This window comes from Dromaius novaehollandiae, chromosome 7 (assembly GCF_036370855.1).
Source record: "Dromaius novaehollandiae isolate bDroNov1 chromosome 7, bDroNov1.hap1, whole genome shotgun sequence".
Taxonomy (NCBI): Eukaryota; Metazoa; Chordata; class Aves; order Casuariiformes; family Dromaiidae; genus Dromaius; species Dromaius novaehollandiae.
In genome coordinates, this window is record NC_088104.1 from 34,841,760 (window position 1) to 34,868,588 (window position 26,829).

At 34.6% G+C, this 26,829-nt stretch overlaps 1 protein-coding gene across 1 annotated transcript in view; it reads right to left on the reverse strand.

Annotated features, from left to right (window-relative positions):
* DNAH7 (dynein axonemal heavy chain 7) overlaps nucleotides 1–26,829 on the reverse strand; it is a 122,345-nt gene that overhangs the window by 78,720 nt on the left and 16,796 nt on the right. Inside the window, exons 13-26 of the mRNA XM_026100623.2 lie at nucleotides 26,148–26,275; nucleotides 25,904–25,982; nucleotides 23,783–24,007; nucleotides 22,189–22,335; nucleotides 20,885–21,570; nucleotides 18,116–18,302; nucleotides 12,879–13,072; nucleotides 11,561–11,759; nucleotides 9,017–9,157; nucleotides 4,169–4,381; nucleotides 3,142–3,251; nucleotides 2,490–2,658; nucleotides 1,246–1,348; nucleotides 1,020–1,147 (exon numbers count right to left, since the gene is read on the reverse strand). Coding sequence (XP_025956408.1) covers nucleotides 1,020–1,147; nucleotides 1,246–1,348; nucleotides 2,490–2,658; nucleotides 3,142–3,251; nucleotides 4,169–4,381; nucleotides 9,017–9,157; nucleotides 11,561–11,759; nucleotides 12,879–13,072; nucleotides 18,116–18,302; nucleotides 20,885–21,570; nucleotides 22,189–22,335; nucleotides 23,783–24,007; nucleotides 25,904–25,982; nucleotides 26,148–26,275 — 2,709 coding nt within the window. The remainder of the gene's footprint in view (nucleotides 1–1,019; nucleotides 1,148–1,245; nucleotides 1,349–2,489; nucleotides 2,659–3,141; nucleotides 3,252–4,168; nucleotides 4,382–9,016; nucleotides 9,158–11,560; nucleotides 11,760–12,878; nucleotides 13,073–18,115; nucleotides 18,303–20,884; nucleotides 21,571–22,188; nucleotides 22,336–23,782; nucleotides 24,008–25,903; nucleotides 25,983–26,147; nucleotides 26,276–26,829) is intronic.

Here is a 26,829-nt window from a genome sequence, read left to right on the forward strand (position 1 = left end):
AACTTCACAGACAGTTTTGAGAAAGACTATATTATCTACATGTTTTTATTAATTTATTAATACATTTGCTCAGATTTCCTTTTCTTGCTACAGGCATAGGAAGAATGTATTTAAGAGGTAAGAATGGATGAAGGATACACTTGTAACAGTCACATTGGGAGCTAAAAAGTAAGATGAGATTCATCTCATCTAAGAGATTAGATGAATACTGACACATTGCTCTGTTTCCATAACAACTGTCTTCATGTTGCAATAATCTTATTTGTGAAACCTTAAGCAAAAGGAAGGTTATGTGTTGCCCACTAAAACAATCTTATTTTCTGGTTAATACAAGAAAAAGGGAGTAATGCTCAATCAATGTCAATAGCAAAACTTCCACTGACATTACTGTGATCAGAATTTCTCACTTGGTTCCCATCATCAGTGCATGACTGCTTATATGCAAAGGAAGAGAATGCTATTTATGCATTGGAATCAAACTTATTTAAAAATAATGAACAGCACAAAAAATTCTGCTACTCAATAGTAGACTTAAACAGGACAGAAATCTCCTACACTGAGTTTGATCCCTTCAGATCAAACTAAATAATTTTCCAGAAAGACATAGAAATTAATCAATCAAAAAACTAGAATTTTTATCACATTTTAAGATATTGTTCACAGCTTGAACTCTATACAGTACATTTTAATTTTTGAACTTTCAGGTGGTTGGCCAAGAAATACATGAAGCTTTTTTAATGTTTTCTTTTCCTATCCTGACAGATTATTAGACTTTTAATCAAACAACCACTTCTTGACATTGATTTTTTTTTAATTTATTAGTTTATCCCTAATTTTTAGTCTAATTATTCTTTTTAATTTCTTCTTGTGAGAGGTGCTACCAAAAACTGTTTTGAGAAATCAAAGGTTAATGGTATTAAATATTCTTAATAACGTCTATATTTGACAAGAAAGCAATTTCTTTTTTTTACCCTCTGTTTTAGCTCCTGAAGGTTATAAAAGGCCAAGTGCTGTAATACCTTAAGGTTATCAGGAAGCTCTGAACGCCCAGCATAACCAGGATTCATGGTAATAAAGACAGCACACGTAGGGTTCAGTTGCAATTCAGTTCCTTCAAACACTATTAAGTCAGAACCTGAATTAATGCCTAGGAACAAATAAAAACTAAAGTCATTTTTGTTGTGTCTTTTTTTTTTTTTTTTTTTTTGTATTTATGAGAAAGATAAGATTAAAATAACAGGTTACCTCTTTGGATAGTAAGAATCTGTTGGGCAACCACAGAGAGTACTTCCAAATCAATCCTGTTGAATTCATCAAAGCAAGCCCATGCCCCACAAGATAACAACCCCTAGAAGAGACAAACATATGATTAGTCCATAGATGACTACTTATTTTGGACATACCAATGCTGAATGAAATAATTCTGTAATGAGAAAAAGATTTCATGTACAAAGAGAGGACTTATAACCATGATCAAGGGCACTAACTTCTAATCAAACTCATTCCAGAGAGAAATCTCTCCCAAAAGTATTACAGAATTTTTAAATTTTTGCTTGTCAAAAAAAAAAAAAAAAAAAATCAGGACAAGAAATCTGTACAGATTTATCCCAAATCCTACTTCTTCAGTCATATGCAAAGTGCCTAATACATACATTTTGCATGTTTTAACCTTACAGGTAGTATTTTACAGCTGGACGAGGGAAAAGATTTCACCTCTAAATATGCTTGCAAAAAAATGCTACTGTACTGTCTCTGCAGCACAGGTAGTCTCTAGATGGTACCTCATGCTTTGTTACCATTTAATTCCAAAACTCACATTTAAGACACAGAATTCTGCTTTTATCATTTTGAATAAACACTCAATTTAGTTTATTTTGGTGAACTTTTGTCATGTTGAATTTTGAAGGCATAGCACGTTTCCAATACCACCTCTCACTCAGAAGGGAAGGGTAATGGCAACAAGGAAAGCATACTTGCTCTATTTTTGTATCATTCCAGTCCAAAACAGGACACGAGACTAGAAGAAACACACAGTCATTCAGAACAGATTTTCATAATACAGACCTGTCTAAGCTAGGAGCTTTAACTTTGTGCAATACTTGGATTTTCAGGCCGATACTGAAATGAGTGAGCCAGATTTGCATAACATAGCTACTCTTACTAGCTTATTTAGAGTTTAGATTAAACCCCAACTCCCCTAAATTTCCAATCAGCTGATAAAGGTACTCATTCAGATGGCATCTATGTTGTCTATCTGAAACAAGTGAAATTGTTATGGCATATTCCATTTTTAAAGCACAGAAAAACAATTTTGATATCTGTGTTGCATTCTTAATTACTCTAAGACCTGTCTGCACAATACCAGCATTATGTAGCAGCCTGGAAGTAGATAAAGCTCCATTTACTATACCTTAAGACCACTTCAAGTTCCAAAGTAATTATAGGGCTTTATTATAATAGAGAATATGACCCTCAAGCTTTATCCAAACCTTAAAAAATTTTCCTAATGCAAGGTAATCCAATCCATCAGAACAATTGAAAACCACACACTGCTTAGCTATGGCCTTTGCTAAATCTTTAGTAGTTTCTGTTTTTCCAGTTCCAGCAGGACCTTCAGGGGCACCTCCAAGATGTAGGTGAAGTGCACCAAATAGGGTTCTGAAAATAAAATAATAGAAAAAAAGAAAAAAAAATCTAATTGTACCATTTCTTATGCCATTTTTCCAGCTACTCTAGCTTTTATCAGAAATTTCTAAAAATTGCTGTTTCATGTCTGCATTTTCCTCTGACAGTACTGTTTACTTACTCCTGGCAACTGTAATCTAAAAATTTATACTAATATGTAAAGCTTACTAGAAGCTCAAAATAGATCGTAGATCATCATCCACTTTCTAAATTTCATTCTACTTGTAATTTATCACTTATTACAGCATCTCAAAAAAGCTATTTTATCACAATTTTAAATTAAGATATTGATGCATGATCACTTCTTATCTACCAAAAAAACATATCCTATTCTATTTATGCTTATTGGAACAACAAAAATAGAATTTTATGAGTCACCTAGTCTTGGAACTAATTTAATATCTCAACTAAATGAATTCATGCTAATATAGCACATTTAGTAATTTGTGCTTTTACCTGTAGCATCTGTCTGTAAGTGGAGTAATAACCAGCCTAGGGGTATTGCCAAGATATTCATATCCATACTTTAATCCAGCATTGATCATCTTTGTTTGCAGATGCCCTTCCTAAGGAACCAGGCATTAATTTTATTAATTAATTAAATAATAATTTAAAAAAACCTCAACAACTATTCCTCAAATTCCTAAATAGACACAATGTCATCAGAAACAACTGCATGTCAGACCACTGACTGCTCTGAGACACCAGCTTCAATGTGACCCAAGTAAAGAAAAATATTGCCATTTAATGAATACTAAAGTATCTACACAACAATAAGACCAGACATTTTTTTCCATTAACTGTTATCTCAAAAAAGATCCTACCAACCATACCGCAAAGTAAAACTTTCTTGTTTAGCTCCTCAGAAAGTAATGGGCTTTCTGAAAGGTAAACAACAGAAGTAATCACGACCAACAGCTGCAGTCATGGTTAATCCAGTGACTCTAATATGGTAATGCATGATCTCTCTCTATATATATATATATTTTAATTACAGATGCAACATCTTTATTATAGGAAATTTTCTACTGATGAATGTAAATATATGGTATCTTACCACTATCCTGTAGAAAAGTTATTTTGCCAAGAAGTATAACACACAAATAAAATAATATTGAACAAAAAATCAGACTAAAACCTTAAACTAAAAATTTGTCATCACTATAGCATTCTCTATCTTGCAGAATCAAAAAAGCAAAGCACAGTTTTTGAATAAACAATTTTTATCCATAAACCTCCTGCAGGTTCAGCAAATGCAGTGAAAGTCAGCAGTGATAAAAAAAAGTAATTTTAATTAAAAATTGCTTATTTATGGCTATTGGCCATCCTAGTTTGCAACCCACAGAATGATTGGTTAGAAGTATTCTCTTATCAGCAAAAATTCTCATATTACTGTAACTATTCTCTGTGTCAGCAAGCAAGTACAAATTGAAAAGCTGTGAATATAAATTACGTTCTAATAGGATTGAGAAGTATCACTTACCTCCCAGTAGTACCTAAGCTGACTTAACCATTCAAAGTCACTTTCATCTTTGACTTTCTTGCTTACTAGAGATGCAAGAACATCCCTAGCATGAACATCAAGCACAACAAGTGCTCCTAGAGTCACTCGATTCTGCTTAGACAGCTTTCCTCGCACCAAGGTGACAATGTCCTCAATCTGTCTATTATTCTGTTCCAGAAAATCCTCTAGTGCCTGGAAAAATATTAAAAAGTTAGAAAGTTGCATTTCTAATCTGAAGAATTATTTTTTTTAATATTACCATTATTTCTGTGTATTAAAGTGTTTCTTCTCACTATAATAACAGTACAATGTTCCTTACTCACTGGCAACCTCAACAGGGTTTTATTGTTTTCTCCTGTTTTAACAGAACACTATTTAAACACCTATGATACCTATCTGGAAACAAAAGAGCATATGCTATTTTCTTCTGGGAATACAAGAAATAGTCCTTATCTTTTCATATATTTCACATTAAGAAAATGAAAACACCACAAGTATTTTAAAGATCTATTTATACACACACAGGACACTACCATGCTTAAAAAAGCACCTTTATGTCCTACTACAGTTATAAACAGTAACACATTTGTAATTCAAAGAAGTTAACAAGGAAATGTATTTTCTTACAATTTTTCAGTTTATTGACTTCTGGTAATAGTTTATTTTCAGTTAGTTTAATTGTTTCTCCTGTGTGGTAACTGATAGCTTCTTTTATACTAAAAATTCGCTGGTAAACAGAAAAGACCCAGTCAAGAAAAGCACTTGGATCATGACAGTACTTAGATGTGATGAAGTGCCTTACTGAACTGCAATAAAACAATAATAATAATTTTAAAAAAGACATAGAAAAACAATTCCTGGAGTATGCCAGCTAAAAATATGTCTTTCATGCTCAAATGCAGACTCTTTTAGGAAGCAGTATCCACTGGAGGTCCACATTACACTTGAATGTTCTCTGTCTCCACAAAAAACATAAAACTGATCCAAACACTATTCTGTTACTGCTCTTCTGCAGAACCCAAAAATTAAATGCTGAGGTGAAATAGGGCAAACCACACAATGCATACATGAAAACAAATGAAGAACTTTATTTACTCCAGTACAAGAGTACTAGGACTCTAGTACAAGGGAGGACATCCTTCAAGAGCCTGCCTACCTGTACTCCAGTCCAGATAACTAACATGCAGTGATCTAACGAGCTTAGGGTCTAAGGAAACAGAGGTAACAGCACAATTCTGCCAAAAAGAAGCATTCAGTCTTGGGATTCCTTAAATGAACCTGTGCTTTAAAGTGCTCTAAGTGTTTATAAAAAGGACCCTGTCAAGATTCCCTGTCCCCTGACAGAATAAATGCTGATGCGAGCTGGGAATCCTAACAAGCATCCCAAGTCCTATAACAACTTAATACCTGTTTAGATAGCCTTTAGGCTTAAACTGGCAGTCCTGTCATTCTCTCTGAAAACATCATGAATCACTCTGAAAAAGCTCTGAAATGCTCAGTGCTTTGTAAATCGAAGACTACCATAAAACATAAGCATATGTGTCACATAGCTCCCCATTTCTTAGAAGAATGTTTACAAAAACACAGTTGGTGAATTAACTTAGAAATCCACAATGACTTTAGAAAATATATTCTTTGTATGTTTGAAAGAAGTTTAAACAGGAAGAAAAACTATGCAATGGATGAAGATCATAGAAATGTGTAAGAAATTACACGAAATCATGAGAGAGACCATGAGAACAGACAGAAAAGCAAGTCGTGCTCCTTAATTAGTAGAAAGAGTATTAAACATGAGCAAATTCTGCAAAAACATGGGAGACAAGTTCTCCCTTTTAACTGACTGGATACATTCCTACTCATATTCTGAACAGCATTGTTTTTAATGGTGAGGAACACAAATTTAAGTCCTGATGACTTGCCCAGTGGACAGAGTATGGAATTAGCCAATAATTTTTTGTTGATACCTTATTTCCTGAGCCATCACTAATGCATGGAACTTCCTTTCTATCCCCTTTGGGATTCACATTTTATTACTGAAGACTTAAGAAATAAGATCTTTCAAGTTACCAGTATAGTAGCAGAAAGTAGTAGAAACACATCAATTGTTAGCATGAAGGTAACCAAATGTATTCATTTAATGTTAACACAGTTATACATCTAAGAGAAAAAAATCAATTCAATAGACTTCCAGGGTAAGTTAAAATAGGAGAGAAACTCCTGTATGGAATTACGTTATTAGGTAAGAAAAGTCTCAGTCTAGTACACAGTTTCTCTTCTTCATATCTACTGGCAAGTCAAACAGTGAAATACAGGACGGCATATAGAGGAATTAAAATTATATCAGAATAAGACAGAAAAGAAGCAAATAATTATGCAGGAATTCACTTAGTAGTACATTCACACCAAAGTATATTTCTACAGAGGAATGGATTCTGTTTGTTTGGAGAAAAACTCGTCTAAGCCTGTTTTATTTTTTCTCTCTATCCTGCTGTTTCTCCTCAGATATCCTGGCATTGGTAACCTTCAATGGATTATTATAATTTGCATTTTTTGAGACCATCTCTCCTCTCAGCTAGTTATTTCCCAGACATTAAGTTCAGATAACCATCTGCTTAGAATGACCCATTTTTATTTATAATGATGGAAATGCAGAGTTTAAAAGCAGATCAGAGTGTTGCATCAAAAAACAAAATCCTAAATATCTCACTCCAATCAGAGTTAAAAACTGACTTGCTCATCCTCAGTAAACAAGTAAAAACCTGAGATCTCAGCTGAGGCGCAGAGTATGCCCTCAACTCCTATGTCAGTAACATTCTCTAGTAGTATCCTTCTGACCATATGACTATTTCACTGAGAGTATACTTGGTCCACAAGACAAAGTTTTCAAAATTTATCAAATATCTTTGTTTTTATACAATATCTTAATTTATTATTGGGTTTTAATGAGAAATATGGACCTTTTATTTATGTACAAGTTATCTGTTGGAAACAACGAACTCAAAAATGTTTGAAAGGGAGCATGTGTGTGTATGCATGCGCATGTAAGTGTGAATACACATTTGATGAGTTACTTAAACGATATTGTTTCCTGTCCTGGAAAACCCTGAAGAGTTTTTTCTTTTTTTAATTACTTTTCTTGGTGTGCACTGAGTGTACTGCGTTTGCTTTAAGAAGGTAAGATGGTGCTTATCTTGTCCAAGATAAAGCTGTTGCTTCTTGGAGAATGCAGTCCTTGTAGGCTCTGATGGGGTCACTGATCGTCTGTGATGTTTCTGACGTTTTAATATGAGAGAGAGGAATGGTAAACAGAGAGATATTTGAAGCTTGTAAGCCTGGGTGTCCTTCTCTCTGATGAGAGTTTGTGGCAGATCATCAGAAGATGCAAAACCCTTTCTACTGCTTCACTACACACAAGCCCCTTTATACATCAGAATGAAGCTCTTTGAGCTGAAGCCAGATAGGCAAAATTCACACTGCACCACAATTGAGTAAAGGCTTCACAGGAACAACAGGTTTCCCCAGGTGCAGAGAAGGTTTGGTGCAGACTAGTGTGAGCGCCTTTGTCTAGGCTCAAAATTCTGTAACAAACATTCCCAAAAGCAAATGAGTTTAACTCTTACTTAACTTCCTCCCTTTATTCACTAACAACATTAACTGCAGCCTCATTAAAATGATGGTGGCTTTCATTTTCTTGGACAACTGAGGACAACAGGTGGAATATGTAGAAGCCATATTTCTTTCCCTAGGAAATACCTTTATTACTGGAGGAGGGGGGAAATCTTTTCAAATCTTTTTCAAATCTTTCAGTCTGTTGCAAAATTTACTCCTTGTACCAGCCAGATACTGTCCTCTTTTTACTTTATCTCTCTCCAAGACACTCAGAAACCTTTTCGCTATGTGTCAGAGGTACAGCTGCTCAGAAACAGGAGCCATTGCTCCTATTATTTACCTGTGAATAGGCAGCAAATGTTATAAGGCCTGAAAATATTACTCCATATACGGATCACAGATCAGGTTTAACTTTGTGTTTGCTCAGCTATATCTAAACAGGGAGAATCCAAAAACACAATACTGTAGAAATTCTTCCAGTTGATACCATCTCATTGCAAAAATTGGAACCAAAAGAAGAAGTAACACGAAGTATCATGAAGTCACAGCTTTATGTACAGCTACAAAAAGACTTTATGACCTCTTCTGTCCCAGCATCAAAGAAAAATCTGGTTGCCTCATCTGATGATGCACATCCAGTAACAATTCTGGAACACCTCCAAATACAACAGGTATGCAGGAGAACATTAAGCCTTAGTGATGAAAGAGAAGCATTACAAAGCACATACCCTGAACCTTAAATTCAATGTATTAAGTACCTTTCTTCCCAGTAGTAGAGCTAGCAGATCATAAGTTCTGTACCCATTCTGCATGTATATTCGTTATTTGACAAGTGTCAGGATGGCACTTACCTTCTGTACTAGTCCTAGCCCATATTTATAAAAAGCATTAAACATTAATGAAAGAATTTTGAATCAGAGACAGACAAGCAATGCCAATTCACACCACCTGAGTATGCCACTGGGTTGCTTACACAAAAACACGTACTGTACACGCTCAGCTACACAGAATATATTCTGACATAGTGCTGAAGCATGATTGCCTACAGCCAAAAGGAAATACTAACTTCAAAGTCCTCAAGAATCACAGTTCAGATTATTTATTATATTGAACAGCTATCCATCCAAAAAGACTATAACCAAAAGCCGAATATACCACTACATGATACCAATATTAAATACTTTAAATTATTATTATGCCCTTTGAAAATGTTCTTACCATTTGGCCATTTTTAATAGACATCTGTACCTGCATTGTCCAGAAAGTTTGGGACACACAAAGAACTGTTTGTCCGGGCCACTCTCTTACCCAATTAACACGTGGTGTTTTTGGATAAGCTTCAATTGCATCTCCAATGACCTAGAGAGGAGAAAAGCATACTATAATTACATGTGAAAACAGATAATGTTCAGCTCTAGAATTAGTTTAGGTCAGGCTTTAGTCCAGAGAATCAAAGATTAATCAGGGTTAAGATTCAGATTCAAATTTAATTCTCTAACACTGAAATCTTGCAAGCAAATGTCTCAACAAAGCTCAACAACAACAAAAAAGTCATAATATGAATCAAACGATTATACAAAATTTCTGAGAACTAATTTCACAGCACATTCTGATATGATTCTTGCCATCAGAAACTTAAGATTTTCTAGCCACAATTACAATGAAATTAGAAAACAACACATTTAGTTGGAAGTGATATCCAAAATTCATAGGGCTTTTTTCATCTAGTCATTCTAGTAAAATCTCAGAGCTTTAATTTTGCAGATGTTATTTACACTTCTGTCTAACTTTATTTGCTAACAATAGAGTGATGAACCTGGTTCTAGCATCACTCAAGGGCAATCTCAATTAAATGAAAACTTGTAATGGAGTCCACGCCACTGCAACCAGTTCACACAAACAGAATTTATTATTATCAACTCTTCAATAAATTTAGATGCTTCCTCAGAGAGCTACTGTAAATTACCTGAATGAAAATCTACCATTTGTTTTGCGGTTCCAAGCCTCTCCGTAATTAACAAAATCTATATGCATAACGGCATCAGTAAAAAAAGATACATCCATGAGTAAACAATGTGTCTGTATCGACATTAAAACTATGAAAAGTTTGTCTGTTTCAGAGCTCTATAACAGTACTGTAGTTGAGGTTAAATACAGACAAACAGTGCTTACCCATTTCTTATTTGTGCAGCATACTTTGCCATTGCCTTATATGCACCAAGTAGATAAGGTTATTCAATTTCTTAGGTACTACTATACCATTATCACAACTAAAGTGTTGTACTCTAAGTGCATCAAGGAAAGTGTGTGCACCTTTAATTACCTCACTTGGCATTGAAAATGACTAGAAAATAATAGAAGAAATGGTTAAATATATAAGAGGATGATGAGAGACTGAAAACTAGAACAATATAATCTGAAAAAGAGAATTAAGGGTCTTAATTAAATGTAGTCATAATTAGGAAGGACATTAAAGACCTGGAAATTCTTTCAATTTAATCTTGTCTATTAATACAAGAATCATGGGAAAACCAAAGAACTGTTATTTTTAGAAATAATTAAAGAAATACCTCTTTAAACTAGCTAGCATGGGGAAAGACAACAGCACACACAGTGACCAGAAACACAACTATATAAAATAGGTTGCATAATTCACTGAACAAATGCATCAGTAAAAGTGCAAACAACCAAAATAATAATAAGAACTGTATTTCAGTACTTAAGGACATATATCAAATACTATGAATATTGAAAAAGAATCTTAAGTTTTAAATTGCCTCACATTAGGAATGCACACTCACACTAGGAAGGACTGTTTTGCCTTCAACTGAAGGTTATACCTGCTGACCACTCATAGTAGCACAATGATTCAATGTTTCCATTCGAAGGAACAGTTCTTTGATTTTCTCTAGACCACCTGGAACTGTATTCTGGTAAGATCACAATCACTATCACCTTATCAGTGAAAAACTCATGCAGAGGTTGATTTGTTCAGTAACATAGAAAAATTAATCTGTTTACACATCTTGACTGCTAGTCCAGTTCCTTAATCACAAAATACTCCATCCTGCCTCTTTATTATGCGAGACAAAGACAACAGAATGGTACTATTTAATCAAAATTTGAATGGGATCGATATGACTTTAAATTTTTGCATGTCTCTCAATAATAATTTTCACCATACTATCAACAGTAAGAAAAAGTCATTCTCACTACCTGGACTCAAGCATTTAAGTATTAAGCACAACTGAGAATCTTAAAATAATATGAAACAGCTTCATCCAGTATAACTTGTATCTTTTTGCCTTTTAAAAAGATAAAAAGAAATTAGAGAAAATGAAAACTCTGAAAACTGAGATTTCTATTTAAAGCATCAGCGTGTATTTTTAATAAAGTCGTCCTTGGACCCATTCCATGGAGGAAGATTCTGCTCCCCACTGACTACAAAGGTAGTATAAACTCCTAATTTAGGCACTTATACACCCAATAATCAATGCAAATATACACAATAACAACAGTGTCTGACTGATGAAAAAACTTTTTAATACTTGCTTAACTTTAAGCATGGGTTTCCATAGGCTTAAACTGTTAAGTCTTCCCATATCAGGACCAAAAATAGTTGGTTTTGTGTTGGATACAACAGACAATGCAATCTGTGCAATGAAATACTTTGTCTCTTTAACAACTATACATCAATCATCTACTGACTGTTTTTGTCATCCTTCAGTGCAAACAGAAAAATAAGAGATTAGGACATGTTACCTTGTGGACAGAAGTCAGCATAGCTGCCTCCAGTTCGACCAGCCATTTTTCAACTTGACCTCTAGCTTTAGATGTTGAGATTGTTTCTGTGAGTTCCACAGTCTCTCCTTCACTACTTTTAATGTGTGTAATATCTAATACATCTGTAAATTCCACTCTTGCAATTCCTTCAAAACATTTTTTCAAGTGAGGTTGTACTCTAGAAAACAAAACAGCTTCTGACAAATTTTTCTTGCCAATACTACAAAAGAACATCTGAATGTTTTTATTTTAATTTACTTCTGAAGAATTTACTTAAAAGATCATTTTTAGTTTGTTTAAAAAAGAAAAGTTTATCCTCAGCAGTAATTCTCGTGTACTACCCCTGCAAAATGCCTAGCACATTATTTTTGAAGACCAATTTAAACATGTAAAATATTACTTTTAGTCTCTGTAATGTGTAAACTAGTAAGATTTAAACATCCTTTGTTCAACTGCTAACCTACCTACAGTATATAAAATTCCCCTATTTATGCCTTCCCAAGAAACCATAATAAACTTCAAGGAACTTGAGTAATGCAACCAAGTAAAACCTTAACAAAATTTATTGTAATTAAAAAAAAAAAAACCCTTTGAATTCTTTTCCTCACAAGATCTCTTGCCCTATTCATTCCACTGAATGAACATTTCCCTGTGAGTAAGACAGCCATTTTATTATTCATTTTCATTCTTATTCTTACATGACCCTGCACTGCATTCACTGCACACACTCAGATCTACATACCACGAACCAAACCCCAATTCTCCTGCTCATGGTGAAAGCTATTTTGCTTAACAAGATTGCTTCTGCAGGAATCTTCATAGAGTTATTTCTGCTCAGTAGCAGAAAAACATTTGTAGCCTAACCCTGAATGAGGCTGGTAAGTAGAGTTCCAGAAAAAGTTCAAACACTGAAAAAAAATTCTGGAATACTTTTAGTAGGACTGCACCTAAAAAAATAAAACTCCAGTCAGCAGTATACAGATCGTACCTGAACTTCAATTTTCCATTGGCAAAAATCAAGTATTTAAATTTCACCATGAATCAGTATTTAGACTTTTCATTTTCCTGAAAAAAATATCAGTGTATGGAAGGTTTACTAGCTTAGAAAACTAAGCTAAATTTATTACCCGTATTAAAAATTACTCTGCATTCACCTTTCATAAAATCTAATCTGATACATACTTTATACTGTAACTGTCAGTGAATAAAAAGAGAGTTCTGGGCTTAGAGAAACAATATGACAAGCCTACTTGCATGCACCATAAGCCACAAATACATTTATCAAATATTACTGTACCTAGTAGGATCTTTGGTCTCCGAAAGAATCTCAAGGAGTTCATCATTAGATAAAAAAAAGAATCTAGGGAAAAACAGGCGCTTCTTCTCTAGGTATTCATTAAGTCCCTTAAGAATCAGCTCCAGAAATTCATTGCACTTCCTCAGTTTTTCCAACATCTTGTCTATTATTACTACTGCCAGCACATGTTTGTCCTGAAAAAGAAATTAATTCAGATAAAAATGTTAAAGCCTTTCCAAGTAAATCACCATAAGACAGTGCAGGAGAGGAGTGCTCTTGAGCAAAATTAATTTTTATTTCAAATTCTGCTTTACTCAAAGCATTTCCAGGGTACAACTTACAAATCTTCTTCATCGTCTGCCTTCACTGAAAAAGTAGTTAGGCAGCTGGCATTAATTAAATTTTTCAAACATCTACTAGGAATCAACTCATCAAACAGTATAACTCCTATCATTCTGTTGGAGCAATATCAGTTTATACTGGCTATGCAATTGGACTATATAATTAATCAAAATGCACAATCGAAATCATTTTATGGATTTTAAAAAGTGTACAATTATGATAACAAGACACCCACTTTAAGTGGTAAACAACTGTCAGAGATCAATGCATAAAAATGATCTTTCCTTCTATACACAAATATGTAAATATATACACAAGATTAGGAGTTTGAGACAGGAAAGTTGCATATAGGCAACACTGATATTGTCTACAAAACTTCAGTACTAAACTTGACTAGTCATGTGATCTAAAAAAGGGCATTCATCTGATCCTAATATGCTTAATAACTAAATACATATTTAAAAAATTTTGCTAGCAAAACATGAAAAGTTAGATTTGATTTCAAAGTAAAACATATTATATTTTTATTTCGTTTTACCATAGCACCTGCATAACACCTGTCAAGATATACTATTGGATAAATACTAGTTTTTTTATTTATACACTGTGTAGATGACAAAATATATATCCTATTAGTATTGATTGACAAATTAACCTCTTAAATTAAATGAATATAAATGTTTAGAAAAGCTACTGCATTAAATGAAAGATATGTGAATTAATATCATTACAAAAAGAGGTTTTGCAAAAGAGCTAAAGGTTGTCAAGCTTCTTGAAAGCAATATGCAGTTGTCTGAACATCAAGCTTTAGCATTTAATAGGCCTTACGACCAGTTTATACTATAATCATCATTACCTATTTTAATCTTGCTCACCAAGTATGGGTTTTGGGGAGTAAAATGAGAGATGCATTGAAAAGTAAGAAATTATGCAGATTTATCACTGAGGAAATCAAACCAAGCAAATGTTTTTATTCAGTTCCAGCGTGGGCTTGGGTTCATCCATGACTGAATTTACTGCGGTTCGGTTCTAGCTCAGGCCCATGCCAGTATATTAACTGAGTTGTTAACCCTGAACTGGTTCACATCCACTGAGGTTGGAATACATAACATCCTAAAATGATAAGGACCTGGCAAGGCAGTGATTAACCCAAATCTCCTGCTCCCCTTCCCAAAGTCTGGGAACATGCTGCCACAGCTTCTCTTTCAACACCTGAATCAGACCAGACTGCATTTGCCAGGAATTTGAGTGGGGCTAGAACAGTGACAGAAGAGAAGGAAACAGCTGCTAACCAGAAAAGCTAGTCATCCCTTAGAGCCCCTCTGCTCTGCCCATTGAGTCTGCACCTGTAAACACACAGCACAAACAGACATAACGCATATCCAGCACTAAAGAAAAAAGACACAGGTAAGCATATGTCTAAACAATGAGAAATGCCAAAGAGACTGCTGGGGAGAATTCCATACTAGTCTATCTACTGAGGCCTTATAACGGCTGACAGCAACAATGTCTCCAGCAATGTCAGAGCCCATATCAAATGCAGAAAGTCCCACTCTGAAAAGTCCCTGACAGGGTTTACAGAAAGTACAGCATGGTATCACAGGGCAGAAGCACTGATGACTCATGTTGCGAGAGACAGATGAGGAGAGAGAGGCTAAACTGCTGTGCAGAGCTCAAAAGGTGCAAAGGGCATCTGCCAGAAACAGATCCCTCACAGGACAATGATGTAGGTCTGACCCAGTGACCTGACCTCTGTTCAGCTCTAGTTCAGAGAATTCAATATTAAATTCCAAGTGCAGGCTCAGTTCAAAAACTTGTAACACTTTGAAATGATTTACAATGTGCATTCAGCTTTGGTTTGGTTCCCCTGCTCATAATACACATACGCTTTCAATGCACTGACAAAACCCAGAAGTGTATGCTTATCTAACTGATCTTCATTGGGGCACACCTAATACCATAATTACAGTGTTCCTTTGTACATAAAGTACATGTACCTTCTGTTACTTGCTTCTTGAATCATATCAAACCAAAACAAATCTAATTAAATAACTACTTATACGTTTCATCTATATAGAGAAAATTAAGCTGTCAACATCAAATATAGTTAGTGACTGGTTTTATAAAACAGCTTCTAATACACAATCACATAACTATACACCATCAGCGTTTTTGTTCCATTTCTTAGCATGTTGATCATCAACAAATAGTCTAAGTGCAACTGATCGAGCAATGCAAAACTGTGTTGCCAATTTTATAAATATTTCTTGCTTATGCTTTTTCTTTCATATGAAAAAGAGATAAGTGAGAAAAAATAGTATCTTCTATTTCAGCATAGATTTCCTATTTATAGCTCTGCTAAGGCAAGGAGGAAAAAAAGGGTAAGCCATCGTTTTTAGTCGTTCAAAGCACCAGTGCCACTTATTTTATCCATTAGAGGAAAAACACTCTATCAGGAAATAGTGTGAATCAAGAATATGACAAAGATTTAGAATACCCTGTTAAAAGACCATCATTAATTCTAGTTTCCATATATCACTTTTAACATCTCATAGGTTGCAGTCTTGGATGTTTTTTTCTTGGATTTAATCTTTACTTTCTTCCCCATAGAAATATAAATGCATTCTAGTTTTTAATGAAAAGTAGAAATTAAATCACAAAGTAATTTAATCCTCATTAATGTGCATTGCTTAAATTAGATATTTAAAATAAATAATATATGATTATTCAAATTTGTGGTGAAGAGCAAAGCAAACAGAGGAAGCATTTTGATTCCTCCTCCCACAGCAATTTTATAATACAATAGCATATAAATGCAGAAAAGCATGAGCAGACTCAAGTTAGTACTGTGCTTTAAGAAAGACCATTCGTATTCATTGGGGAAGAACATGCTTCTAAACCATAAAATTCAGACACTGAGTTTATAGAAAAAGAGTGCCATCTTCTGGAAAATAATTCTTAGTTGTTTAGCCAAAATAAATTTTAGATTGTTATTCTACTATAGTATTCTGGTACTTACACTTTTCTGTACAAACAAAAGATGGTTCTGTTTTCTTTGGGTGATTAGATATACCACATTCAAAAATAATTCATATTTGATTAGCACCAAAAAGCTGAATTAGAAGATTTAATTAAAACAGATCACTGAGCAGATATATTTTTCAGAAATGTGATATTCAAAAAAATTCTCAAGTTCTTGTCCATTCTTTTTCTACCTGGTTCTTCCCCCAGGTGAGTACCATTAATTTCACATTAGCTCAACAGGATACATTTCTGATTTTCTTCTAAACAAACAAAAATAAAAATATTTTTAAGAGATAAAACAGATTTGCTAGGAAATGAAGTAAATGCTTCCTTTTATATATATTACACATCATTTGAATTCATGTATTAAGAACATATCCACAACCTGAAAAGAGCTCAGACCAAAAGCTTTTGACTGAGTGAAGATGTCAGTGTTTCTCCTAATGACATAATGGATGTCAAAGTTCTGCAAAGGCATGAGACAAATGAAAACAAAACTTCTCATTTTTTCCTTCAAATAATGACCTTATGTCCCCATATAGAATACAGTGGACCTCATGAATCTTCATGAGTCTATGGAACATCTTAGTAAGCCCAGTTAAAAAACAAAACAAACAGCCTACCAGAAAAGTCCTTGATATTAGGGAACTGATTCAGAATGAATGCAGTTCTCTCTAATCACTACTGGAATTACCTAAAAGGCTAACAGAATTACTAGGTAACTGGCTCTGTCCCTGAGGAACAGGGTTTGTAGAACATGCATTTAGCCCCACTGATCAGATGACAGCTGAAGAAACAGCTGTGCCAGTTTCAGATGTTATATCTTCCCCAACTACTACCACCTCTAGCCACTGCCTTCTCAGCCGAGATTCATACAGATTGTATGAATGTTCTTTATCCAATATGGTTGGCAAATGCAGTCAATCTAAACAAGACTAGAAAAAGTCTAAATACTGAAGCAAAGAGCATTTGCACAGTCTCATCAATTGATCCTCAGTGGTAAGTTCCAGAAAGGGTTAAAAAACAAGCAAATCTGTGAGACAGTAACATCTTGAACTGCCAGACATGTGATTGTGTCTGACAACTGCTTTATGTACTGATTTTTAATAGATCAGAATAGTGTTTATGAAGCAAGTTAAGTATCTACAATTTAAAGTTACAGAGGTACATCTACCATTCAATATGCAAATAAACAGCTTTTTTTCAAAAGCAACAACCAATGTTTCATTTATTCATCTATGACTCTCATGCAAGTTGATCTATAGTGCCAGTATTACCTTTGCTTCATTACTTCATTTTATGTGCTGTTTAATTTTACTCACCAGTACGGCACATAGACTAAGAGAAGAGACTGAGAGAGCTTGTCTTGTCTAGCTTGGTGCAGATGAAGTTAAAGATAGAATCTAACTGCAGCCAGCAACTACTTGAAGGGCAGTTACAAAAACAACAGAGCTAACCTTTTCCCATTAGTGACAGACGGGCAACAGGCACAAATTTTTGCTTGGGAATTTCAGCTTGGACATCAGGAAGCCAGTGCAGCACTGGAGCAGGCTGTCTCTGGAGGTAAGCTCCAATGAATCTCTGTCCTTAGAGGTTTTCAAAATTTGCCTAAACAAAGACACGGCTGACCTAATTTAATGTTGGCAATAGTTCTGCTTTGAGCAGGAAGCTGGACTAGCTGAACTCCAGAGGTGCCTCCTAACTCCCTCCCTCCAAAACTCCTATGATTCCATGTGAAACAGTTCTGCAAAGTATTTTTTAAAGAATCTAAGAAAGGGTGCCATGATGAAACAGGTAACTACGTTGTCAGAAACAGTTTTCTTAATACATATTACAAATCCTTTCCATATGCTTAAGACAGTAGTACTTACCTGCAAAACTGATTTCATTAAGTCTTTCCATGTTTTATCCACAGTAGTGAATCGTCTGCTTTCCTCAGGCATCTGAGCCATGATGTCTGGAGAACTGAAAATTGGCTCCAAATAAAGCCAAGTAGCCTGAACTTTCAGCCATTCATCCAGGATCTCCTGTACCAACATCAGCTTTCCTTCCCATTCCCTGTAAAATGGCATTAATTCAAAAGCATGAATTGATGCTTCCAGTAAAACATTTCTCTCAGATTGCTGAGATCTTTTTGTAAAGTTACATATTCAACAGCAAAAGCAACAGCTATAAATTTTAAGCAGAATTCATATTCAGCATGTTCAGCAGAATATCACAGTCACCTAGTTTGATTTCCTGCATAACGAAGTCCACACTCATTTCTATAACTAGATCATCAGTTTGTGTTTGAACTACGTTTTTTGTAAACTGATTGCAGAATTTCATAAAATAGGTTAATCTAACAAACAGACTAACAGTATCAGTGAGTATAAGTAGCACACACTTTAGCATGTAGTAATATCTACGGACAGATTCACTTCTGTTGACTACCTAATCTGGTTTCTGGCATACGCTAAAGCCCAGGTTAACATATCTAATTGTTTGCTTGGTAAGAAAGGTTGAGAGACTAAAATAAAGCTAGGAAAGTAGCCTGAACTATCAAAACAAAAGTATGTAGACATTCTCCCCAAAAGACATTCAGTCTTAACTGAAAGATTTCAAGTAAAAAAACATTTGCCATATTCCTTAGTGCAGTCCCATGGTTAATTTAAATAATTGTTTAAAGCATCACATCTTATTTTTGACTTCAAATTGCAAATGCGGATGCTGAACACCCTTGTCTGATAGTTTAGAGTCCTTCAATATTATTGTACACTAGCATGGGTTCACAATATTATAATTCAATACCTATTTGGTTATTCCCTTGGACAGCCAAAAATTCAATATTCTTCAGTCTATTACTTTTTCTGAATGTCCTAAATTTTTCAGCATCGTTTTTAAAGTATTAACACCATAATTTGATGCAACATTTCACTATCTCATCTATACCACATACGGATATAATATTATCAGTTCTCTAATTTCCCTAGTACCCCTAATTCTCCAACATAAGCAATTTGCAAAAAATTAATATAAAAATAAAATGCTATTTGTAATCCTGTAACAGTTACATACAATTTTCCTTCTTGTATAAAAACACTGAGTATAATATTCTGTAACTCTCATATCACAGGATAGTGAAGATGGAAATACTATAACAAAACCAAGCTGTTAAAATATATATTGTATAAAAGAATTATGGCAATAATTTTCTCAAAAGGACATCCATACATGGGCTGCACTGAGTTCTGTAAAGTGACACATATGAAAACATACCCGTCTTCTTCCTTTATTCCTTTATGTGGCACAGATTTTAAGCAACAAACAACTTTGCTTAGATGTACCATCTCCTCTACCTGAAGTCTCTTTTTCATTTTTTGGTGGTATAGGTACAGTCTCTGGTGATTTTGCTTCTACCAAGAGGTACAGAAAAATGCAGCTTTCCGAGGGGAAAATTAGCTGAGTCAGTTAATTCACTTATACAAAAAAATACACAAAAAAGAAAACAATGGATTTGGAATCATCTCTGGGAGCTCAACCCAGAGCATGCTTTGCTGGGTTACTGAAAAAGCAAGCATTGTGTAATCACCTAGATCTCAAAGATCTAAAGCCTACCTTGTACTATTCCAAATGCTATCAGCCACTAGAAAGCTGAGATGAATTATCATACACAATGAGCCTTCTGGTGACTAATAGCATTTCTAATAGTACAGTTTACTCTTTTATAAATATAATTAAAATTTAACAGGCAAAAACTATCATTTTAATAAGGAAGGAAATATCATTCAATAATGCAGCAGTAATTAGAAAATTAATATCTACTGGTATGTATGTATATATTTACATATATATACTTATATATATACACATGTATACATGTAAGTATGCACTGGTATTTAGTGAATAAATGGCTGAAACATGAAAGTATTTTTTCATGTTAATAGCAGTTTTGGTGCACTCATGTAGCCAGATAATTATATCCAAAGTTTAGCTGAAAGACTTTCATGTTCTTCCCCAATACGACTATGTTTAGAAGATCTAAGAAGCAATTAATGTATCTATTGAGGAAATAGGCAACATCAAATTAACACCTATGCTCAAGGATGAAAGTCTACAATTTTTAACATGTTAACACTAGGTTTTGGAACTGAATTTTCTGCGTTAGGAAAAAAAATCTTTTCTTGCTTCCCTGCAATTTGTCTTGTTTTCATTTTCTTCATCTCCCTTATATAAAGCCTAACATTTCTAAGCGTTGAAGAGCTTAAAAAAAAAAATCAGTAGCTTTATAATTTAGGTAGAAAATTTAATTTCTGTGCTGTTAGTTCACAATCTTTCCTTCAACAGACTACAAAATATACACTAAAATAAAGGTAATGTTATGATGCACCTGATACCTTCAGTTGCAGGGCACATTTCAAAAATGTTCAGCAACCTCTCAAAAGCATTAGCACTTCCTCTATCTTTAATTAAAAGCAAAATTCAGATTTACAGAATTAAATAGTGCTTATCTGACATGGACAAAAGCCTGAAACCTTTAAAATGAGATTAATTCACTGCTTAAGCCAACCATTTGAAGGCCCTACACCTTAACTTAAGCAGAAAAAATATTTTTTTATTTGGTAACATCACTGGTGACTTTTATTAGGAAAACAAATTACCTTATTCTCTTTTCATAATGCTTAATGAATGGAGAGCCTCTCATAGTCTGAGTTTTGACAATGTGGTCATCCAATAACATCTGAATATCATCTACAGATGACAAAATATGGGTTCCTGTTTCTCTGTAGGCAAGAACAGAGAACTCCATTTGATCCCATTCAGAAATCATTTTCATTAAAGCTTTCTCAAGTGAATGTTCTTTGCTGGCTGTTTCACTGATGGTCTCAAACTTTTCTAAGAATGGTTCAAGATGCAAATTAATATATGACAAGACATTTGAGTCTTCAGAAGGAGAAAGTGGGAAACCAGCAATTTTTGACATCTCTTCCCAGTGCCTTTCTTGCAAACCAGGATTGCAAATCACCTGGATTAGAGGAATGTGGTTTTTTAATTCTTCTACTTTTGTTTTAATTTTTGTTGTTATTGATAATGCATTTGGAGAATCATGGAAGATTTTTTCTAGCTTATAGAGTCCACGCCAGTAGTTTCCTACATCTGCCTCTACTTCGTCTGGATTCACTTTTGTAAATAATCCCTCTGTCCAGTTTTGGTGTTTTCTGTTGAACTCAACAGCCATATCATAGAGACGAAGATATGGAGCGAGAGTATCCTGGACCTTTTTACGCTGAGGGTAGTGAGATACTGGCCATCCAAAGGCCTCTTCTTCTGCATTAAACTGATCAATCTGTTGAGACATAAGTGAGGTGTGAAATACAAACAAAGCTGTCCACAATATCAAGTCCTCGCCACAGGGATTTGAGAGGTTTTCCAGTGACTTCAACAGGCTTCAAATTAAATTTTCAGCAACTAAACCTGCCTGTTAAGTAACTGCTGCCGCTGAATGCAGCAGGAGCAATCCTTAACACTAACAGCTCAGCATTCATGTCAGTCAATAGAGCAGTGTAGCTAGAAGTTCCAATGACACATGGGCTTTCCTCTATAATTTGCAATACTCTGGAGGCTATAACAGAAAGGAAGCTGTAATAAGCATGAGGAAATGTCCTTCCAAAAACATCAAAGTAAAAGTTTTGTGAAAACCTACATAAGTTTAATCCACTCTTCCCCTATGCAAAGTGCTACTCTCTTAACTCAAAACAAGTGTAACTGTATTTATTCTGTTCAGTAAATTTGCTGTTTATATGGCAAATCAGGTAAAATTATTTCACAGCTGAATTATGAATTATTTTGCCACATAACAGGAACTGTATTACTAAGAAATTTGTTAATTTATTATAATTCTGATAACACAGATACTGAGATTTACAATTTATATGATTGGACTAGTTCAGACTATAGTCAATACCTTATCAGCAGCAAGATCCAACTTTGCATTCAGTGCTTGAGCTTTCTTCAAGTACCTTTTGACTTCCTGAATGTCTCCAAATGTGTACAGTTCTTCAACTTGTTTAGAGTAACTTTCCAGCTCCTCAATAAATCGCTGACAACGTACCTAATTAAACATCAAACAAGCATATCATCATGAAAAAAAAAGCACAATAAATGAATTTTTCTGTAAAAAGAAGTAATAACGACTCTGATTTGCCCCTGAAGGACACTTAATACTTACAGAAAATTCAAAACTTCCAACATCTTTGCACATTTTTAGCAGCTATTCCATCCAAATTACGGAATTTGCCCTGAATCCTACTGTTACATGCAGTGACTTACTGGGCTGACAGAATTGACTTTGGTTTCTTCTTTGCTATGTTATAGGATATGGTTGGGCACAGAAATTTCTGCTTTCTATGATGGACATAGTTAGTAGGCTAATAATAGAAAGCTAAATTGAAATGCCAAGTGCAGCACAAATTAAAATAGAATAAAAAGGTTAGACTAGTTAGGTTAGCTGAAACTAAACAGTTTCACAAGAGAAAGGTAATTGTTTCTCTTATTTTAAAGCAACACAGTGCAAGAGTGACTTATTCCTCATATATAGCACTCGCAAAACACATTTCCCAGTGAGCATCAGTAGTGGTCAATGTCTGGAACAGAGTAACAACCCGTACAAAGCAGTAACGTGTTTCAAGAAAACACAGTCTATGCTGCGCTCCAACAAATTACTAATTTTATTATTTATTTGCATTACAGTAATACTGAACAGCTCCCTTTTGGTACATGCTGCATAAACATAGAAACTCACTTTCTCAAAATGTATGATCTCAGACAAAATGATGATGAGACTAGGAAGCACAAAAAAACCAAAGCAGACAGCTATACAGGCAGTAACCATAGCGTATCAACAGCCTAGTAATTATCAGTTTTTGTGAAGAGACTACAGCACTTAGATACTAAAAACACTGTGTTGTAAAAGCCTAGTAAATACAATGAAAAATTCTTATAGAGATAAAATACATGTAAAGTATAACAGATTAAAAAATAAATACAAATAAAACAAACACACACTTACATTGTAGAACTGCATTATCTGACATTATCCTAACAGCAAAATCACACTTATAAATGAGTGCAGATAATTTTCTTTCGGGAGTTATTGTAGAACTTTCATTGCCCTCAGTATACTGCCACTGACACCAGAGGGACTGCTCATGTGCATAAAAGAAGCCATCCACTAGTGTTTAAAAGATTCAAATTTTAAGCTTTCACATACAAACAACTTTTGTCAACATCACTGGAACTGCTGTAGCAGAGGGCTTCCAGACTGAGTGCAAAATGTGAAATGTGGCTTATACTGCAAAATTCATGGACATGAGAACAATGAATGAGTAGAAGAGACAAAAATTAGTTAATATTAGGAATAATATAACAACTTGTTCTTCTTTGAACTTCTTTTTAAAATAAATGGGAAAATAAATTAATAGAGAGTATTCCATTTGATACGATTTTATGTCATTTAAAATTAGTAACTCAAAAACTTTTAAGATACTGTCACTACAAACCTTAAGACCCTCTTGAAATTGTTCTGTTTTTTCTTCAATTATATTTTTGTGCTCTTCAAAAATATCTGGCATTCGCGCATACCATTGAAAAACACTATTGTTGAGTCGAATATCTGCTGGTGAAAAGTTGACACATTCGATCAAGAAAGCAAGACAGTGTATAGCATCCACTAATTTCTGTTCCAACTCAGGCATGTCACATGTTTCTACTTTCTGTATATAGGCCTGGGAAATAAAAATTTAAAAAGGAAGACATACTTTATGTAATTTAATGTCAAGATAATGCCTGAAATAGTTAATATTTAACTTTAAAAGCTTATTTTTACTAGGAAGAATAAATAAATTCAGAAATACATGATCTGAAAAGGTTTTTATTTGGAATGGCATGGCTATTACGACAGGGCGTGAAGTCTTAAGCATCTTGCCTTAGTGGATATGCTATTAAATAAAAACATCAAAACAATGCCTGATGCCGTATGTACAAAGACACAAAGCTTTGGACTAATTGAAACTAATCCAGATAGCCCTTCTTAAGTGTTACAAGTTTTCTTAATGAGGAAAAGAGTTGTATTAGTAAAAATGTTGGCCAGTTGGACACGTCAATAGTATACCACCAATGTAAAAACTACTTTATATCAATCAACTGAAGTTACAGAAAAAAATATATATATGATGACACAATGTGGTATCAAATTTTTTAGGTGGGGATAAACCGTCCAGTAAATCTATGCTTCTCTTCTTTTAACATAGTTTCTATGCAGCAGAATATCCTCATTGCTCTGGATCTAGAGAACACCAGCCTACTAAAAAATATCCAAAATTAAGATTTATGCATCTTTCCAGCAATGAGATGGAAGAACTATTAGAAGGGCATCAATACTGGCATATTGTTTTATGTTATATATGAGAACATCTAATTTGGTTTTTGTCCAGCATAAAACTACAGTACTAAACACAGAGCGTTTTAAAGAGAACATATTCCAACATATATTTCAAATACTTAACATTTTTTCACTTGAAAAAATTACTCCAATTATATCCTGTGTTCAACTTGACTGCAGCAAAGATTCAAAGCCCTCAGGCCCAAATTCAGCCAACCACTCAGGCACCCAGTTCATTTTAAGCACACATCTATGTTCCAAAGATTTAATATCAAGAACACAGAACAGAACTTTGCTGAACAGTAGGAGACTTAGACACATGATATACTTTAAGTGTGTATCTAAGTGCTTTGCTGGAGTACATCAAATCAACAGCAGGCTTTGATTACAGAAGTGGTAACTGCAAGTGTGGACTTTAGTTACCAAACTGCAAACTCTGCATCTGCTAAATTTAAAATGATAATTCGAGGATGTAAAGGCAAAATTCATAAAAGTTCCCAATGAGTGCAAATGAGTGTTTTCTTGGGAAGGACAAAATACCTCTTTAAGTTCCCTGCATCTCAGGTTTCAAGTTTAATTCAGGAGATCCAAGAAATATTTAGTGTTTAACTATACTACCTGTACAGCAGCCTGAAGAACACAGTCTAAATTTATTTCTAATAGCATATTGCCCATATTACATAAATTCTTGTTGTCTTCTTATGCTAGCTAGCTGGAGACAAATAAAACTGTGCACTTATTCCAAGCCATTATGTGTGAAATCTCTGCTTCACGAACACCAGTGACAAAGCTGCCGGGTAATGCCTGTATTGCTAACTAAAACAGGACTAGGTCATGTGCTCAACTGCTGTTGCAGTAATCCGTACCGTTTGTTAGCGTGTTTCCCTGCATAGTTTTGGTCCATGCCAAACCAGCATTCTCTCCAACAACGCCATGGCACGGTGCAAGTGACAGCAGGTTTCAGGGACTGTTCCAAACTGGCAGTCTGGTTCCAACCATGATGTTATGATGGGAAAAAGATTTTACATATATGTATAAGAGCGAGGCTGTGACATTTAGCCTCCTGGTCAAAGAAGACCTGTCCTGTTTTATTTTGTAATGCAGATACAGCACCAGTGACTTTAGGAGGGCCAAAATCATACCCATAAAAGGAGACAACTTGGAAATACTATTGCTTAAGGACAGAACAGTGCTATCGGCAGCAACTTCTTGCTTGGAGTCGTTAAAAGGAAGAGAGTACCTTAAATTCCATGAGTTCATGTGTATTTGATGGAGTAGTAAGGGCTTTTTCCGATATTCTCTCAAACTCATCACATAGTCTGAAAAATATACAAAACAATTTCTTTTTTTAATCATCCTTAAACAAATTGCACACATTTACAACAGCAAAAATGAGATTAAACATATGCTTTAAGGATTATAAAATTCAACAGTGGAAACAAAATTAAGTACACTTAAATACACATTTTCAGTTTGAGAGTTACCTCAGGCTTATATCTTGATGATCTTTGAACATTTTGGCAATCATTTTTCCACAAATAGTATCTGCTCTCTTTGCCAAAGCACTTATCAATTCATCACAATGCAGCTCAAACATTCCTAGATGGAGGTACTGCAATACAAATGTATTAGTTGTCAGAACATCAAACAGCTGTTACCTTTTCGCTTTCCCAACCTTCAGCGGAATGTCAGGGACCTCACCAAGGAATTTAGTCAAATCATAAAATGTTCTTAAAACTTTCCAGTGAGGAAGGCAAAGAAAAAAAAACTACAGTTAGCAACAACTGTTCTTCCATGTCTGGAATTTGATCTTCGTAACACTCTTCATTCTATCACTTTCTATCTTGATAAATATTGCTACTGCCTCATTATAGGAAGGGCATGTACTCTCTGTAAGGAGGCAGCAGCGAATGTTGCCTGGTGCAATTACAGAGCTTAAGATATACCTAAAATGAACTAATCTTGTCTTATTTTGACAAACACTCAAGGATTTGACATGCCTCAGCACTAAATGGGAACTCTGCTGCCCTGTGAGTCTCAGAATCCAATGTTTGACTAGTGGGCAAGTGAGCTTGACTCCCATACACAGGACCAGTCATGAAGGACAGGCCTGTGCAGACTAGTTTCTCTAGAACTAAGGTTCACATCAAACGCTATAGGAAAAGA